Raw genomic sequence first — 17,332 nt, forward strand, 5'->3', positions numbered from 1 at the left:
ACTAGTTTAACTTTTACATCCCGCGCACAGCATCAACAAGGGTCTGTAAACAGTATCCCTATTGTTTATGATTATGTAATGTATATTATGTTATGTTTATGATTATTTGGAAATGTCAATCCACTACATATAATCCACTACATCTACGAATTTTGATATCAAGGGCTCAATCCAACTCATGGGATTTGAAATAAAGGTTTTAAATGACGTCATGACATTGTGAACATAAGTTGTCATAACCGGCAGGTCTAGAGGTTCTAACTTCTATATATCAGGGGTACACTTCATATTATTACTTGTATAAAATTGTTTTGTGTAAATAAGAAATTAAAAGGTTTTGGTGTTTTTCGCATCCTTGTGCAGTTACAGAAAAAGTGAACATGATATGATTTTTTTAATGTCTGAAAAGCAGCGTATTAAACTAACAAAAAGGTAGAAATTGAAATACCCCATGAGTCATGTCCTTGGATATAGCATGGAATTCTAAATTGTGTCTCTAATACCCGGGTGGTTGTTTATTATGATAGATTGATTTTTTTTTAACGTCCCTTCGATTTTTTAATCATATAGAGAAGCAATTACTAACTGGTGGAAAGCTGCAAATTTTGACCTTTACTCGGCACTCTAGGCCAGTGACAGTGGGGGATCTTTTTTTTTTATCTCTACAGCCCTATAGCAAACGCTATATACACTGTAAACACTACTCAACGTGGGCGACAAGATAAATTGAATATTTATTTCATATGAATCATTAGCATGTTTATGTTCTCTTGAATTTTGCTGAAGGGATTGTATGTTTTTTAACTATTTGGTATAGAAGGGACATGTCGTATCAAAGTGTACAAGAACGGTTATTATTTTTATCACTTGCAACACGGCGATTTTATGTATCATTTAATGAAATTATATATCTGTCAAGTGTTATACTGTAAACGTTCAACATTTGGCGGTGTATTCTTTTTAGCGCTTTTGGCGGAAAGATACTTCCGCTAATTCAAGTACTTCGTTAAATGTCTTAAACAATGATACATGAATTAGAATATGAAGAAATGCGCTAAATCAAATTTACGCTAACTTGTTTAAAAATCACTTTCCGCTAAATATCGTACACGCTAAATATAATACATTTACAGTAGTTCACGTAGAACACAATCCAAAACTAAAAGGGAAAATCAAAATTCCCTTTTTTTCACCCAAGGTTTACAATCTGAAGTCATTTTGGTCTTAAAATCCTTATATGTGTCTCCACAAGTTCCTTTTTTAAAGATTTTTTTTAAGTATTTGAGGAACGTTCCTCTTTCTACACTTCAGATGCATTTGTTATGATCAGAGATTTTAGGAACTTTCCTCTCTCTCTCTCTCTCTCTCTCTCTCTCTCTCTCTCTCTCTCTCTCTCTAAACTTCAGATGCATTTGTTATGACCAGACATTTGAGGAACGTTCCTCTCTCTGAACTTCAGATGCATTTGTTATGACCAGACATTTGAGGAACGTTCCTCTCTCTGACCTTCAGATGCATTTGTTATGACCAGACATTTGAGGAACGTTGCTCTCTCTAAACTAAGATGAATTTATTATCACCAGACATTTGAGTAACGTTCCTCTCTTACATGTGCACATACAGCGTGTATTTTTAAATACTTTAAGAATCTTAACACATGAGACATTTGAGGAACATTCCTCTCTCAAATTCACTTTTTCTAAAGACATCTCATGAATGGTCAAACATCAGGCATTTGATTAACGTTCCTCGCTCGAATTTAATTATTACTGTAGGCATCTCAAGGATTGTCAAATATCAGGCATTTGAGGAACGTTCCTCTCACATATGGTTGTCTAATGAATTGTCAAACATCAGGCATTTCAGGAACGTTCCTAACTAAAATTTAACATTGTTCACACAGGATACTTACATGTATGAGGAACGTTCCTCTCTCAGATTTCTATATGTTGATACCTTATTCATATTAAATCAGGCATTTGAGGAACGTTCCTCTCACAAATGGTTGTATTTCTGTTGATTACTTATACCTCATGAAGCTTGCAACCCGTGCATTTGAGGAACGTTCCTCTGTCTTGTAATGAATATGTGTTGGATACATTGCAAAGCCCACTTAAAAATAACTTTAAAGGAACGTTCCTCTCTAACATTATCATGTGTTTTGTGATATTATATTAGTTTTTATCGTACATGAAGAATTTGGGAAACATTTCTCTCTTTTATATGAAATGCAGTACATATTCATAGAAACATTTTTTATCTGTACACACTCTACAAAATATATATGAAAAATCATTTGTCATTTTATAAAGTACTTTTTGAATTAAGGCTTTCTTAAAGCATAATATAAACTAGGTACAGGAACAAACAAATTTTTCATTTCGGAACAAGCATGTGCAATGTCCAGTGTTCATGTATCAACTAAAAGGGCTTTTTCACTGAATGGCAGTGTGATAACATATTACAGTGTCTTGGTTAACAGGTTAATACCCACAATATTTTTCCTTTCTACCACAAAATTAAACCAAAGTTGTGATGAAGGTCAACCATGTTTCTTTCTCGGTTACATCTTTCCCTCATAATAGAGACGATTCCAATTCCTTGGTCTCCAAAGGTTCATCAGTCACAGTAAAACAGCCTCAACAGGTTTCTTGGGTATCATCTTCTGTAGGAAAAATCTCACATTCAGTACAGCGGCATGTCGTATTATCAAAGATGTGATTTAGAATAATCGAAACAATGTGTACATAATAACAAGTCTTGATGTCTCATTTAAAAATTAAATAGACTGGAAAAATCGATATAAAAAAATTGCAAAACTTAAATTTAAAATTTTGAACTTTAAATTGCCCATGAATTATGAAAGTATTTCCATACTGTATTAAGAATATTGCAAAATTGACACTTTCTATCTTTCTCATACTATTTTAATGAAATAATGTAAATGTTTTATATTTAGAGTGTAATCTATTTGGCGGAAGTTGATATTTTAATAAGTTAGCCTAGGTATGATTTAGCGCATTTTAATATTTTATGTTTAAAACATTTAGCGTTGCACTTATATTAGCTAGGGCTGGGTATTGACCCGAGATTTCGTATTGCGATATATTGCGATATTTTTAACTGTATTGCAATATGTATTGCAATATTTTCAACGTAATAAAAATGGCATTTTCTTACTATATTCACTTTAATTTACATGCAGAATGTACATAACTATGATAAATAACCAACATGGAAAAAAAAATCTTGTTGATTTCATTTAAGTTATGCTTTGAAATGTTCCCACAAAACAACTTCTGACTTACTGTTTGGCTTAATAACAAACTTTTATTAGTCCATTTCCATATTTAATGACTACATTCCTTAATCTAAGCATATTGCCAATATATCGATATTTCAAAATCGTATTGCGATACGATATTTTTTGTCATTGTATTGCAATATATTGAAATATCGATATTATAGCCCAGCCCTAATATTAGCGAATGTTTCTTTCCGCCAAAAAGCTAAAAAGAATACACCGCCAAATGTAACAAGTTTACAGTAATAACTGATTTGCAAATTATGTCTGAGAAAAATCAGTCTCCTTTATATCTTGCATGTAACACTAATTTAAAAACTAAGTGACAATTGGAAATGTAAATTATAATAATATATAGGTCTTAAGCCCCATACTCCTCCAATGAACATTTTATATACATGTATGATAATATAAGTCATCAAATTTTTAAAAGTTTAATTCATTTCTCTTTTTCCATAGTGCATGCAGCTGTCAAATAATATTTCATGGGTTTTATTAATGTATTTTTTAATTTACACGAACCTATTTTCATTCTGAATCTCAGTTTGTTTTATATTGTAGTACTATTGTGTATTTCTTAAAAATGAAGAATTGATTCTATAATAGGGATTTGTCTAGTAATCCTAATTCCTGAATCATTCTCTACTTTAAAGATAAAGACTTTGAGACCTTGATGTCTTCCTGGCCCCAGCTCTCAGTGTAATTGTTATTAATCACTGCTAATCATATATGCTCATGGAACACTAGCTATAGGCGATCAGCTCTGGCAAATATCTGTCCCCTGTGACTTCATGGACAGTAAAGATCAGTGCTGATGCTATGATGACTTGATCGTGTTATAGATAAACATGTCTCTGCAGTCAGAAAATTGAAGCAATTTACATTGTAGAACAGAACTCAAACAGTGAGGGAATTAAGATCTTGTTAGAGTTTTAAATTTTACTCCTTATATTAAAATTTGGATAGTTTCAATATATTTAAAAAACAAAAAATGTAATGAAATTTATATACGCTGTAAAACTTTACTAATTATTCTGGTTCGGGAATAACAAATCTCAGGCTAAAATCTGGTTTGTACATATTAAATGCAAAGAAACATTCCACAGAATTATTTTGTAAAAAAAAAAAATAATAATGTGAAAACAACATCTCCTGCACTTAATTGTCAGGAATAAGAATCCATATTTCCAAAAAAGCCCTTAAAAATGTTTTATTGATTTAGAATATTTTATTTAATTATTAGCACATATATTAAAAGAAATGTTGTACTGAGTAATACAGTTATACAATTGTTTTATTGATTGGCTATTGCTCATCTTCCTTTCCCCTTTTCAAAGTTAGATACTTAGATAATGAAATTATCTTTGATTTAATTGTTAATTTCAGAAACGTGCACTCTGAATTTCACAGATTTCCTATATCTTGGATTGCAGTGTGGATCATTTGGGATTTAATAATTTAGCCAGCTGCAGCAAGGTCAAAAGTCTGTGTTATCTGTAAAACTTGAGGTCATTTTATATAACCCCGGTCTTATCTGCTTTCATTATGTAGAAATAATTTAAGAAGATTTTCTTCAACTCTTTGAAATTACATTCACCAACACTGGAACACCGAGTTTTTAAGAATAAGAATTTCATTGGTGTACATATCAGGCATGTGTTATAAAAATGAACCTTTCTAATGAAACTGAATGGTGCATTTTTTTTCTCCGCTTTAAAATAATAAATAAAAAATAACAAAATTACGGTTATATGCATAAAATGATGGAAGTATCAACTAGTGAAACTGTTACTCGTATTTTTAGTAATACTATTTTTCTTTTATCAGGGACTGGACACTGAGTACACAAGACATGATCTGCCGATCGACCATACATATAAAATGTATAACTAATATACAATTTTTTTAAGATCTGAATTATACTTATTTATAATTAAATAATACATATACTTAAGTTATTGTTAAAGTATTAAACTAATCCTTAACAATAGGTGTATGTAGGAATATAAACAAGATGCCACCTTTGGATTTTTTTTAGAATGAAAGATATTTTTCAGTGGGATAGTGATGATTGACAACTAAAAGAAACTTCATATTCACTCTATTTTGGACTGAATTCCACTTTGATTAATGTTAAAAATCTGTTAAAATGATTAATGCAATACATAAAATGTGAGTTTGTATTTAATTCATTATTTATTTTTTTATAGAAAAGAGTAATATATAGAATGACAAAAAAAAAACCTTTAAGATAAAGGTTTTGTTATATATGTTTCTTTAAATTGTACACGTGTACTTAAGCTTTGATCATAATCCTTGCAGTTGACAACACAACAAAATATGCCTAGAATTTTTATAAAAAAAGAAATAATTTTCCCGGTAAATTGTTTCAAAAAAAGTGTTTAAATCTTTTATAATAAGTTTTTTTTTTATTTTATCCTTATTATTCTAATCGCAGTATATAGTTTAAAAGGATACAATATTGAGTATAATAATTTATTGAATTTGTGTCTTTTTTCCATAATATTTCAAGATAACCAATTTATAGTAAAATTTTAACATATTTTTATAGCATGGTATTATATCAGACAAGGTCACTATAATGCTAGCAAAGAAAAACACATGATTTTAATATATTAAGTACTCCTGTTCATACACACAATTGCAAGTAAAAGAAATATCTTGGGAAAGAATAAACATTTGACCAGTGACCACTTAGTGAAGCCGAGGAAGTGATAATTGTTTCAGCATTGGCCATATATAAACAAACTATACGGCTCTGTTTCATCTAAACACATTAATTCTTTGACACACTAGATTATTCCCTTGAGCCTCGTTGAATGTGTTCTGCTCTGCTCTAAAACCATCAGAATTAACAGCGCTGAGCATCTAATGAAGCACGGATAATTTTTGGATTGAACTAGGTGAAACACAGCTATTGTTCTCTTTATCAAATCAATTAATGTTTGATTTAAAAAAAGCAAATAAGACACTGACTTGACATATAAAATATACCAGGTCTGTTCAAAACTTTAATTCAAAATAGAGTGTATGTCTCTTATCAATAATGTATAGTTAATACTTGGACATGTTAAATCATGCCAGTTTACAAATTAAAAAAAAAACCGGTAATACAAATTGAAAACACTACATAAATATGTATATTTTGCATATTTTTAGAAAGTATATAGGATAAGTTCAGTGGCGGGGGGAGGGTGTAATTTTTTAAGGAGCAAATTCTCAATCAAAGTTTCCTGTGTTAGGAAGCCAAAAAAATTAGTATGGACACGGACCCCACCCATCCCCACTCCCACCCCTAAAAAATAAATAAATAAATTGAGATAAGTAAATGATGAATAATAAAAAAAAAATTAACAAAATACAGTAAAACATGATTTTTGCCAACACACTTATGTTGAATTGAGTTACAGCGAAGTGCTTTTATTCCCTGTGACTTAATTATGTATTTTTATCTTCATAACGATTTCGCTCATAATAATGCAAAATCATCCGTCGATCCCTGGCACTGCTTTTTAAACATGTTTTACTTGTATTCAACATAATTAATCTATTTCCTGCCATATACAGCATTTGATAACATATATTATATAGGAATTCATATAATTTCTAATTTTCCCAACTAATAATGAAAATTATGACTACGGTACTTACTTGATTTGTTTAGGACACTTTAATCATTTCTCTGAAATGTTGTTGCAAGTGGTGTCATGAGGGTATTCGTTTTCTTTTAAATTGAAATCCAGGGCATATCATTTTGTCTGAAATTAAAGTAAATTTCTCATTTTAATTTACTGGTATTTGGAAGTGTCTGACAACTTATATTTCAGCAGGATTGATCAACTCTGACTAAGTTATTGATGAAATATTTTATTTTAGTTTTTATGCAAACAAAGCATACAAAGAATTTTCATAAATTGATATTATTTGCATATATACCTTAATAAATCCTTAACTGTGAAGAACTACAACATCCTGTTATATTCAACAATCTTTCGATGTGATGAGCATCTTCTGAATTGAAATCGTCAACATTTTGGTAGGGTTGAGAGATGGATGTGTCCAAGACTAATAACACACCCAAGATTATCAGTGTGCAGTGTTTTGATTGACATTTCTTCAGTTAGTGGCACCACATGTTTCCATTCAAATATGTATGGAAGGGTCGCAGTTGCACATGTGAACAGCTATCATTTAAATGCAACTGTTGTTTGAAGGGGAATTCGAAATTGGAGAAATTAGACATTGATATATCTGTGTGTTATACTGTGTTATACTGTGAAAAGGTTATAAAATTAGTTTTGGTCAAAAAACTGCGTGATGAAGTAAGTAGAAACACATGCATGATTTTCAGATGTCAATGGATGTTCATCTTATAGAGAATTTACTGGTCAATGCACTGACTTTTCACAAATAATCTTGGATGAACTATACTAAAAAAGCTAAGGGTAAGAATACTTTTCCTGAAAGATTTTTTCATTTAATAAATATCATAAAATTTCAATTGTTAAAGAAAATTGTTTATTTTAGTGTAAGAAAGCATTGCTTTTTACAACAGTTTTATATCATAATGGTAAATGCAGGGAACCAGGGGAATGGTATAACTTTTTTGATCAGTTCCTTGTTGTAGATTTATGTCTCTTGCACGATTCAAACAGTTACCCTTTTTTCTCATTTAAAATAAAAATAAACACTTTTTATTCAGCAGATATACATTCCTATATCCAGAGAAGTTACCTAATGACCTCAAAATAAAATGTGATCATGTATACTCCTAAAGGAGTGGTACCAACGAGTTTAATGTCTGTAATAATAAGAGGCTTTTCACAAAATTGACTGAAAAGTGATTTCCTAAAATATTAATTGTCAAGAATGAAACGTACTTGATCTTGTGATCCAGTTATGCCCCCCAAATCAAAAGTGGTCTTATATTTCTTAGGAGGACTACAGATCTAGTGCATTAAATTATTTTTCAAACATTAGAATCTCAAGTTACTTAAATATAGAGTAAACAATACTTTTTCTATTTCTAGATCAGTTTGAGCCTTGTGCTTTCACCTTGTAACCCAAAATCAGTAGGGGTCTTTATTCCTTTGAGAGTACCAGCATACTAAGTTTGATGTCTGTAAAGCAAAGCGTTCCCAAAATTTTAAGCAGATATTATTTTTCTGTGTCAGAATAGTCTCAACCTTGAAATTTGACTTTATGAAATCAACAGGGTTATCTACTCTTTTACGTTAGGGAGTACCTGGGTGCACAGCTTTCTTCAAATCCAATTATACTCTGATTCATGTATAAAGTTATATAATAACATTTGAAATCAGAAGAGGAGTATTCGACATGAATCCATTGTCAATAGTTGGAAGAGGAATGTTCCTCCAGTCCAGTGTCAAATTTTGAAATGGGGAGAGGAACGTTCAGTGTATTAAGATTCATGGTTGTAGTGTTTTTTGATAGGAATTGATAGAGGAACATTCCTCAAATGTACTCTTTATATACATGTAGTATGTATTATCAATTGAAATTGACTGATGAACGTTTGTGATATTGTGTGTTAAAACTTGTAAATACGGTGTCAAGTTGAAAGAGGAACGTTCCTCCAGTGTATATACATTGTAGTATCAATATTTGAAATTGGATGAGGAACGTTCCTCAAATATGTTGTGTTTAGACTAGTAAATCCAGTGTCAATAGTTTGAAGAGGAACTTTCATTCAGTGTACATGGTGTAGAAGAGGACCGCTCCTTTAATGCCTAATATTTGAAAATTCATGAGATGCCTACGGTAATAAGTAAATTTGAGAGAGGAATGTTCCTCAAATGGCTGATGTGTTCATTCATAAGGTATTTAAAAATACACACTGTATGTGCACATCTGTAAGAGAGGAACGTTACTCAAATGTCTGGTGATAATAAATGCATCTTAGTTTAGAGAGGGGAATGTTCCACAAATGTCTGGTCATAACAAATGCATCAGAAGTACAGAGAGAGGAACGTTCCTCAAATCTCTGGTCATACCAAATGCACCAGAAGTTTAGAGAGAGGAACGTTCCTCAAATCTTTGGTCATAACAAATGCAACTGAAGTTCAAAGAGAGGAACGTTCCTCAAATCTCTGGTCATAACAAATGCACCAGAAGTTCAGAGAGAGGAACGTTCCTCAAATCTCTGGTCATACCAAATGCACCAGAAGTTTAGAGAGAGGAACGTTCCTCAAATCTTTGGTCATAACAAATGCATCTGAAGTTCAAAGAGAGGAACGTTCCTCAAATCTCTGGTCATAACAAATGCACCAGAAGTTCAGAGAGAGGAACGTTCCTCAAATGTCTTGTCAAAACAAATGCATCTGAAGTTCGAGAGAGGAACGTTCCTCAAAACCTGTACGAAAATTTACGCCCTGACTCCAGGCGGAATTCAGAAGACGGAATCCGTCTATCATCTATAAGGAACTTAATAAGACTATTAGACGGTGTCCGGGTGGAGTCAGGGCGTAATAGGGCTCGAAATATTTAAATGAGTTAAGGCGTATTCCGCCTTTCCTAATATGGATTACCTGCAAGGCGGAATATGGTATTCCGCCTTACCTGCAAGGCGTATTCCGCCTAACCTGCAAGGCGTGTTCCACCTGACCTGCAAGGCGTATTCCGCCTTACTTACAATAGGCGTATTCCGCCTAACCTGTAAGGCGTATTCCGCCTAACTTCAGGTAGCTGTATTCTGCCTTACTAGCAAGGGGTATTCCGCCTAATGGTTAGAGGGATTTTGCATTAATGTTTACATAATCTACAATACATGTACTTATCACAGTGTATCAGATCTTTTACAAACTTAACAATAAAAAAAATTAAATTATACAAATTATATATCATTTATTTTTTCGTTCTTTAAAATTCAATGACTACGAAACATGTTTACATTTGAAAATGTCCTGCCTTGCCTAAATATGAAATTAAAAATTAAAAGATAAAAAACGTACCAAAACTTGATTGAACAATTAGCTGTTAATTTACACTTAGTTGAATATTTTCACAAAATTCTTTCTGTCTGTAAGGAAATATTTTGTCATTTTTATAGTTCTCCTTCCTAAGTTGTCAGTGGTATAACCTAGCTATCTTTTCCATGATTCCAGCTTTCTCTGCCATTCTTCACACAACACATGATGAAGTCTGTAAAGAAAATACAAAACTGAGATGAATTTGTCATTTTAAAAAAACTCTTCAACATTTCTCAATAAAATGACTCTTTTATAAATTCTGTTCTGTATTACAGATCATCTAGGATGCAAACATTCTTATGTAATTTTTCTCAACACTAAAACTTACATAATATAAGAATAATTTTTCATATATGTCTATCAGTTGTCTGATATCTTCATGTATTCTTACCTCTCATAACCTGCTGTAGCAGTCAGCCGGTTACGTCCATAGATAAACTGGTTCCCCGGTACTATCCACTACATTTGAATGAAGCACATGTGTAAGATTGCATTTCTTTTTTCCCATGAATCTTCAGCAAGCTCTCAAATGAGAAGAGCAGAATTGCCTGTTTACTGGTAAGGGTGGATGGACGGTGGCTCCTGGCCTTCATCCTGACTTGCTGCAGTTACCACTATCCTCATATTTACCTTTATCAGCCATAATTGCAGAGTACTTGTACTGCTCAAAGTGCTGAAATGTATAACACTGCACTCAGTGCACTGCAGAAGATCCTAATATTTACTATTTCAATATTAAATAGGTTTTAAACTCTTATTCAATTATTTCATAATTCTCATACATTTGAAAAAGGTACTAACATAAGATCCCTTTCTACAAATATATTTTTAATTAACATGTATAATCAAATGATAATAAATAGCTACTCATGGAATATGTAGATCTAACTTATACAGCTGTTATATTATATGAATAATACTCTTATCCATGTATGTTATGGAATGTATAAATGGTGACTTACAGATCTCAAACTTGACTCTTGATCCAAACTAAGCAGCGAACTACACTTTTAAAAGGGTGTTTATGTAACAATTCCACTAACCACTGGTTAAAACACTGTGCTTAGCCTTACACACAAATCATAACAAAAATTACAAAATTTCCAATCGTGATTTTAAAACTGGAAGTAAGTGACGGTCGCTAATTCTAAAGGGAAATCATATTTCCGGAAAACACATAAAAATAAAAAAAGGACATGTTACTTAATAATTGACCAATGAATCAATTTAGTTTTGTTCCTATCTTTTATCTCTGCACTTTTAAAAATTTTACTCCAAAAGGAAACACTCATAATATTGAGAAAATTTGCAATGGGGGGGGGGGGGGGCTACCCTACATTTGGCAATAAGAAATGGCGCCTGAAATTTTATGCGCATTTTTTTTAAAGATCTGGGTTAGTGGAGAGTGTATTGTGAATACATGGGACCTCAATGCTATTGGAATTAATTAACAGAGTAATGGTGAAGTCCAAATTTTGGCTGTACGAAATTAAAAAGAGAGAGAGAGAGAGAGAGGGAAAAAGAAAGAACAAAACAAAACACGGCTTAAAATTTAACTTACCGTTGTTTTCCACTTTTATTTCTGTACCGAGGTCCTTCCCTGTCCATTTAGCACATGATGTTCACTGCCGAGCAAAATTTGCTTCACTTCAAAGCTTAGTAGAATAACACTAAAAGTTGTCACTCTTTTTCCCCCAAAACACATAACGAATGAACAATCATCTTCTTAATGATAATTTACGGGCATACATCTTGCCTAAGTTCCTTTTTAACTGAATGAAATATAAAGATTCATCAACCAAATTGACAACAGTCATCACTTTCAAAATCTGCATTCAAACTGACCAGCGCATTCAAAGAGAGGCTCTGCCTGAAAACTTCCGCCCCTGTAGAGGGGGTCAAGCAGGTGCGCATTGGAAACGTATATCTGGTATACAATATGGCAGCAAAAAAAACTTACTCATCTAGGAATCGCAATATTCAATGTTATATAAAGCATAATACTCGAAGTCAAATAAATTGATTAAAAGTTATGTTTGACTATTTTTTTTACGAATATCTCCCCCATTTGTGCCTTAGGAAAACAGGGTCATCTAGAGGACTAAAATATGTGGTCATAATTTAAACTGTTCACAATCCTAAGATTAATGCAGATTCCGTCTAAGAGCTAAGCCGGAAAACGTGTAACAAAAATACGCCTAGGATTTAAGGTGGAATCCACCTAAGATATGAGGCGGAAAACGGTTAAAGCTTGGACGTTTTCCAGGTCCGCCTTAGGTACGGCTTGGTCCTCCTAGCACTTAACCGGAATCCGTCTCAGTCCGCCCGGACTCCGGCCGGAAAACGGTTAAGAGTTTCGTACGGGAAGTCTGGTCATAACAAATGCACCAGAAGTTCAGAGAGAGGAACGTTCCTCAAATCTCTGGTCATAACAAATGCATCTGAAGTTCAGAGAGAGGAACGTTCCTCAAAAGTCTGGTCATAACAAATGCATCTGAAGTGTAGAAAGAGGAACGTTCCTCAAATACTAAAAAAAAATTTTCAAAAAGGGAACTTGTGGAGACACATATAAGGATTTTAAGACCAAAATGACTTCAGATTGTAAACTCTGGGTGAAAAAAATGGAGTTTTGATTTTCCCTTTTAGTTTTGGATTGTGTTGTAGTCAAATGCATATGGCTTCACAAAAATGTATTACTATATGCGTCCATGTCATATATTGTGAAATTATTATCTAAACTTCTCGCTTCCATTGTTATGACTGATACTGACTTGTAAAATATTACAATTCATTACCTGATGTCCATCCGCAATTTATAATCACGTTTTATGCGAATTTTATTGCCGTTTTTAGAATTTAGCAAATAAATTGATGTTTTTATTTCGCATGCTTTGACATAAAAAAAAAACATTCATGACATCGCTGTAATATGTCAAACACGTATTCGAATTTTTGGAGAAAGAAAGATGGATAGAGAGATGTCAACAGTGAAGCCGATCGATAACCCTGCCTCCTATTAGTATTAATTACGTGACTTAAAAACAAGAACGGGTACTTGTCAAATTCCGGAAGACGACACTAGTATATCGTTGCTTCAAATCTGATTCATGGCAACATCGCATTGCTTTTGTATAAATGTTCTAAATGTTCTACCTAATATAACCACGTAAACATACCTGTTTATATTGCTTATAATATACATGAATAATGGATTTACTTCATGTGAGGCTCGGTAGAGGAGTCGCAAAGAGCCAAAATAGAGCGTTAAGTCCATCCATTCTTTTCCCAATATATACAGAAAGCAAATCCTTCGTAATCATATTAACCTTAAATAAGTAGGCTACAAATGTTTTAATAAATGGTTCTATCATTCTGCTGGCAGCAATGAGCTTGACAGGTTTATTATTCAATGTTCTACAGTGTCTATATCGGAACAATGGTTGAAAGGCATGAACTGTATCACTCTCTGAGGATTTCACACCCTAACAAATGATTCTAGAAGGACATATTTATAAAGACATTGCCTTATTAAATGGTATACTTTGTAAATTGAAACGAATACAATCTCTTTTAGATTTAACACACTTTGAAAATGAAAATATCAATAGGAATTGCAAAGCCTCTTTTGTGAAATATAAAAAAAGTAAATACGACTTGAATAAGCTTACTTTTTCATGTCGGCATGAGCTCCATATGCTTTTGCAGAGGTGTGGCACGTCAGTTTTCCTTCAATATGATTGCGAAGGTCTTTGTTGTTTTGTATGAAACTAAAATCTGCTCTGCTGTAATTGTTCAATGCAGCAACAATCTTGCTTTGGTTTTCCGTATCAGAATCACAGACAATAACAAGTTGGTATGGCAATTCTGCAGTAAAATTGAAGTATCTCAAAAGGTACAAGTTCTATTAAATTCTAAATGTTTCAATAGTTATAGTTTTATACATGTCACTTTCGTGCAACGTACTGTAATATTTCATTGTCTTTTAGTATATACAATGAAGCGCACTGAAGTGGTAAAATTTTCGGTTTGTTTGGATGAAACGTTCTGGGCTATGTTTTGAACGTCAATTATAACAGAATGACACGCTTGCTTCTTGAGAAACGAACAAGAAATATTCGTCGTAATGTTTTGAGACACCCAACTCTTTGCGTCATGTAATACGAGTTACACCGAAATGGAGATTTTTATAGTTATAAGAAAGATTTAGGGAGTTCCAGCTTCTGTAAAACACGTATTGCAAAGAATTTGTACATAATTATGAATATATCATGTTTATTGGAGTTTCCATAACACATGTATTGGTCGAACACGTGCTTATTCTGTGTTTATGTAGACCGTCAATTTGATTGGATATTATATTTTATAATTCTGGAATACATGTTCTACAGAAATGGGCATGTCATTGTATGACAATCAAAGTTATAAAGATATCTCAAAACGTTCCATTCAAAAGAGAAATTTTACCACTTCAATGCACTTAATGGGGTCTTTTAGTTATCCTATTTTTTACGTACAATATTTTTTTTTTCCTCTTTTGTTCTCTATTTTGTATGTTTATATGTATTTTAATGTCAAGCGCAATAAAGTGACTTAATGTGCTATAGAAATTATTGTTTTGTATTGCAATGTATTGAAAAAATCTCTTGTTCTCTCTCATATTTTCTGGTTCGGGCCTTTACTGTTTTAATATATGGAAATAAATGTAAGAAAGAGCCATAGTTTATCAAATTGCTGAAGGAAAATCATTTCATTTGAAAGAAATTAACTAACAAATAATTGATAGATCATTTTCAACGTATAGTCAATAGCATCGAAAAAATGATGCACGTTATTTGTTGAGAAAAGTATTTGTATTTGTATAAAAGTATCATATAGTATATATAATATCTTTATACCCTTCTGCATATACACATTCAGTCTTCTTTCCGCAATTTCGCTGACATTGTGCTTTAAAACTCCGCAATCTGCTAAACAGTATATTTTCCCGCTTTTGTCATAGAATGATCTTCTCCAGAAGATGTCAATCTAAACAAAGGAAAATTCAGATATATATTCACAAAAATAAAAAGTAATACCGTTGCAGGCAAGATATTTTTCCTTTTAACTAATAAACATAAAAAAATTATCCATAAATCCATAACCTTTGGAAACCAGACGACTTTTCTAAACATATACATGTGAAGTTAATACTTTTTCTGTTATTTTTTTAAATTTTTTTCCAAATTATTTGTCGGTTTTAAGATAGCAAAATAAAAATAACAGTATCGGTTAACCTTCTTAAATAAAGTTATTTTTATGTAGTTATCTATTTCAAAATTAACGATTATCTCCCTCATGCATAGCACTGCTCTTTCGATTATTTGCCCTCATTCTTTAGAACCCCATTTCCAGCTCTTCAGTTTTTTTACTTCAATTATTTTAAATGTCCGATGTTTTGGAATGAGAATCACTGAAGAGATTTAATTTGGTGCATCAAAATTGGTACTGTATATGACTTACACTTTAGAATCAGTTACACAAAAAAGTTGTAAGAGAGAGTTTCAATTTGTCAAATAATAATTAAAAAAAAGAATTCTAAAGTGTTTGTTTAATTTATGAATATTTTAAAAGTTTTTAATCGAAATGCATTAAGACCATTATAGATTATAATAAATATATTGAATTGTTAAAAGCAAGACATTTCAAATTTGTCAAATGTTAAAAAGAACTTTTTCAAATTAGTGAAATGTTAAGAAGAACTTTTAAAAAATTAATTAATCAGTAATTGTTTAAAGGTTTTGTGTGTTTTTTTTTTTTTTTTTTTTTTTTTTTTTTTTTTTTGTATAGAGATGTTATAAACTAAGATGTCGATGTTTGACAATCTTTCATAGTGATTACTTTTTTAACATTATTTTTTCAATAAAGGAAAGTTTAGGGATATGCCAAGAAAGTGACATGTACACAGAGCTGTTCAATGGTTTGATTCAATCACCACCTTAACAAAAATAAATACAGCTATTTGTACTTTACTTTTGTTAACTATTGTGAATACATGTACTTTGATACCCTGATTTACTTTGAATCTTTACTCTAGATCTTTTTTTTTAAAATGGTACCTAAATATTGTAAATTACATATCAATGATTGAAGTAATATGTAGCTGAAGTATGTTTTAATATCAGTAAATTACTTGTAGGAAGGTTAAAAAATAAAATATATCTATCTAAAATTAATATAATTTAAATAACCTTGATGTACTTTTTTGGAAAAAAAAATGATTTCCTATGGTTATAATTAGATTCAACTATAGTTAACTGTAGTACATTATTGATAATTAAGTAAGAAGAATTTTCCTAATACCTCGTCAGCAGTTGTTTGTTCCGTACAGAATAAAATCTCTTCTGGTCGTGGAAGAGGTTCCCTTGAGCTATGACAGTATATCGACAGTACAGTATTTATAACATCAGCTGTGATTTGAAATTAAGATCACATTTAAAAAATCAGTCTGATAAAAAAAACTCAACAAAAACAAATTCCCAAGTCGAAAATACTATATCCATACACTAATACATATTTTTGACCTGTTCCATTTTTTTCTTTTACAATGTTTTCTTGATGAAATTTCTTGTTAAAACTTTCAATTAAAGAAAGAAACAGTCTTGTAGGAGTTTGCTATCATTTAAACATATAATAAAACAGTTATTGCTATTTTTGCGGTCAATGCGATGATTTAGCCACCATTGAAGTACAATATTCACTTCGCCCGAATATTGTACTTCTCAGGTATCTAAATCATCGTTTTGACCAAAAACAGCAATAATTACTATGCCAGGGGTAGAAACTCCCTAAAATAACAACTCGCAAATAATTGCGAATTCCCCAAAAATGAACTCGCAATTTTAAAATGAAAGCTTTCTAGAAATAAATCACTATCTATCCATTTTAATAATAAAAAACTCAGAATTTTCTACATGAAAAAAAAATTGTTGTTTTCTGTAATATTCCCAAAAAATCATTGTTCAGTAGGTCAGGTTTTTTT

The 17,332-nt window shown here is 31.7% G+C and overlaps 1 protein-coding gene and 1 long non-coding RNA gene across 2 annotated transcripts in view; both read right to left on the minus strand.

Annotated features, from left to right (window-relative positions):
- Positions 1–17,332, minus strand: part of LOC134236007 (E3 ubiquitin-protein ligase rnf213-alpha-like) — a 109,568-nt gene that overhangs the window by 73,246 nt on the left and 18,990 nt on the right. The window contains exons 16-18 of the mRNA XM_062718180.1: positions 16,654–16,760; positions 15,210–15,339; positions 13,983–14,178 (exon numbers count right to left, since the gene is read on the minus strand). Coding sequence (XP_062574164.1) covers positions 13,983–14,178; positions 15,210–15,339; positions 16,654–16,760 — 433 coding nt within the window. The remainder of the gene's footprint in view (positions 1–13,982; positions 14,179–15,209; positions 15,340–16,653; positions 16,761–17,332) is intronic.
- On the minus strand, positions 10,292–11,405 carry LOC134236022 (uncharacterized). The gene is made up of 3 exons (XR_009985520.1): positions 11,277–11,405; positions 10,706–10,987; positions 10,292–10,486 (listed from the first exon to the last, which is right to left on the minus strand). It is a non-coding gene; the product is annotated as an uncharacterized LOC134236022 (long non-coding RNA).

Source organism: Saccostrea cucullata, unplaced genomic scaffold (assembly GCF_032062105.1).
Source record: "Saccostrea cucullata isolate Sc308-1 unplaced genomic scaffold, CSIRO_AGI_Scuc_v1 ctg488, whole genome shotgun sequence".
NCBI lineage: Eukaryota > Metazoa > Mollusca > Bivalvia > Ostreida > Ostreidae > Saccostrea > Saccostrea cuccullata.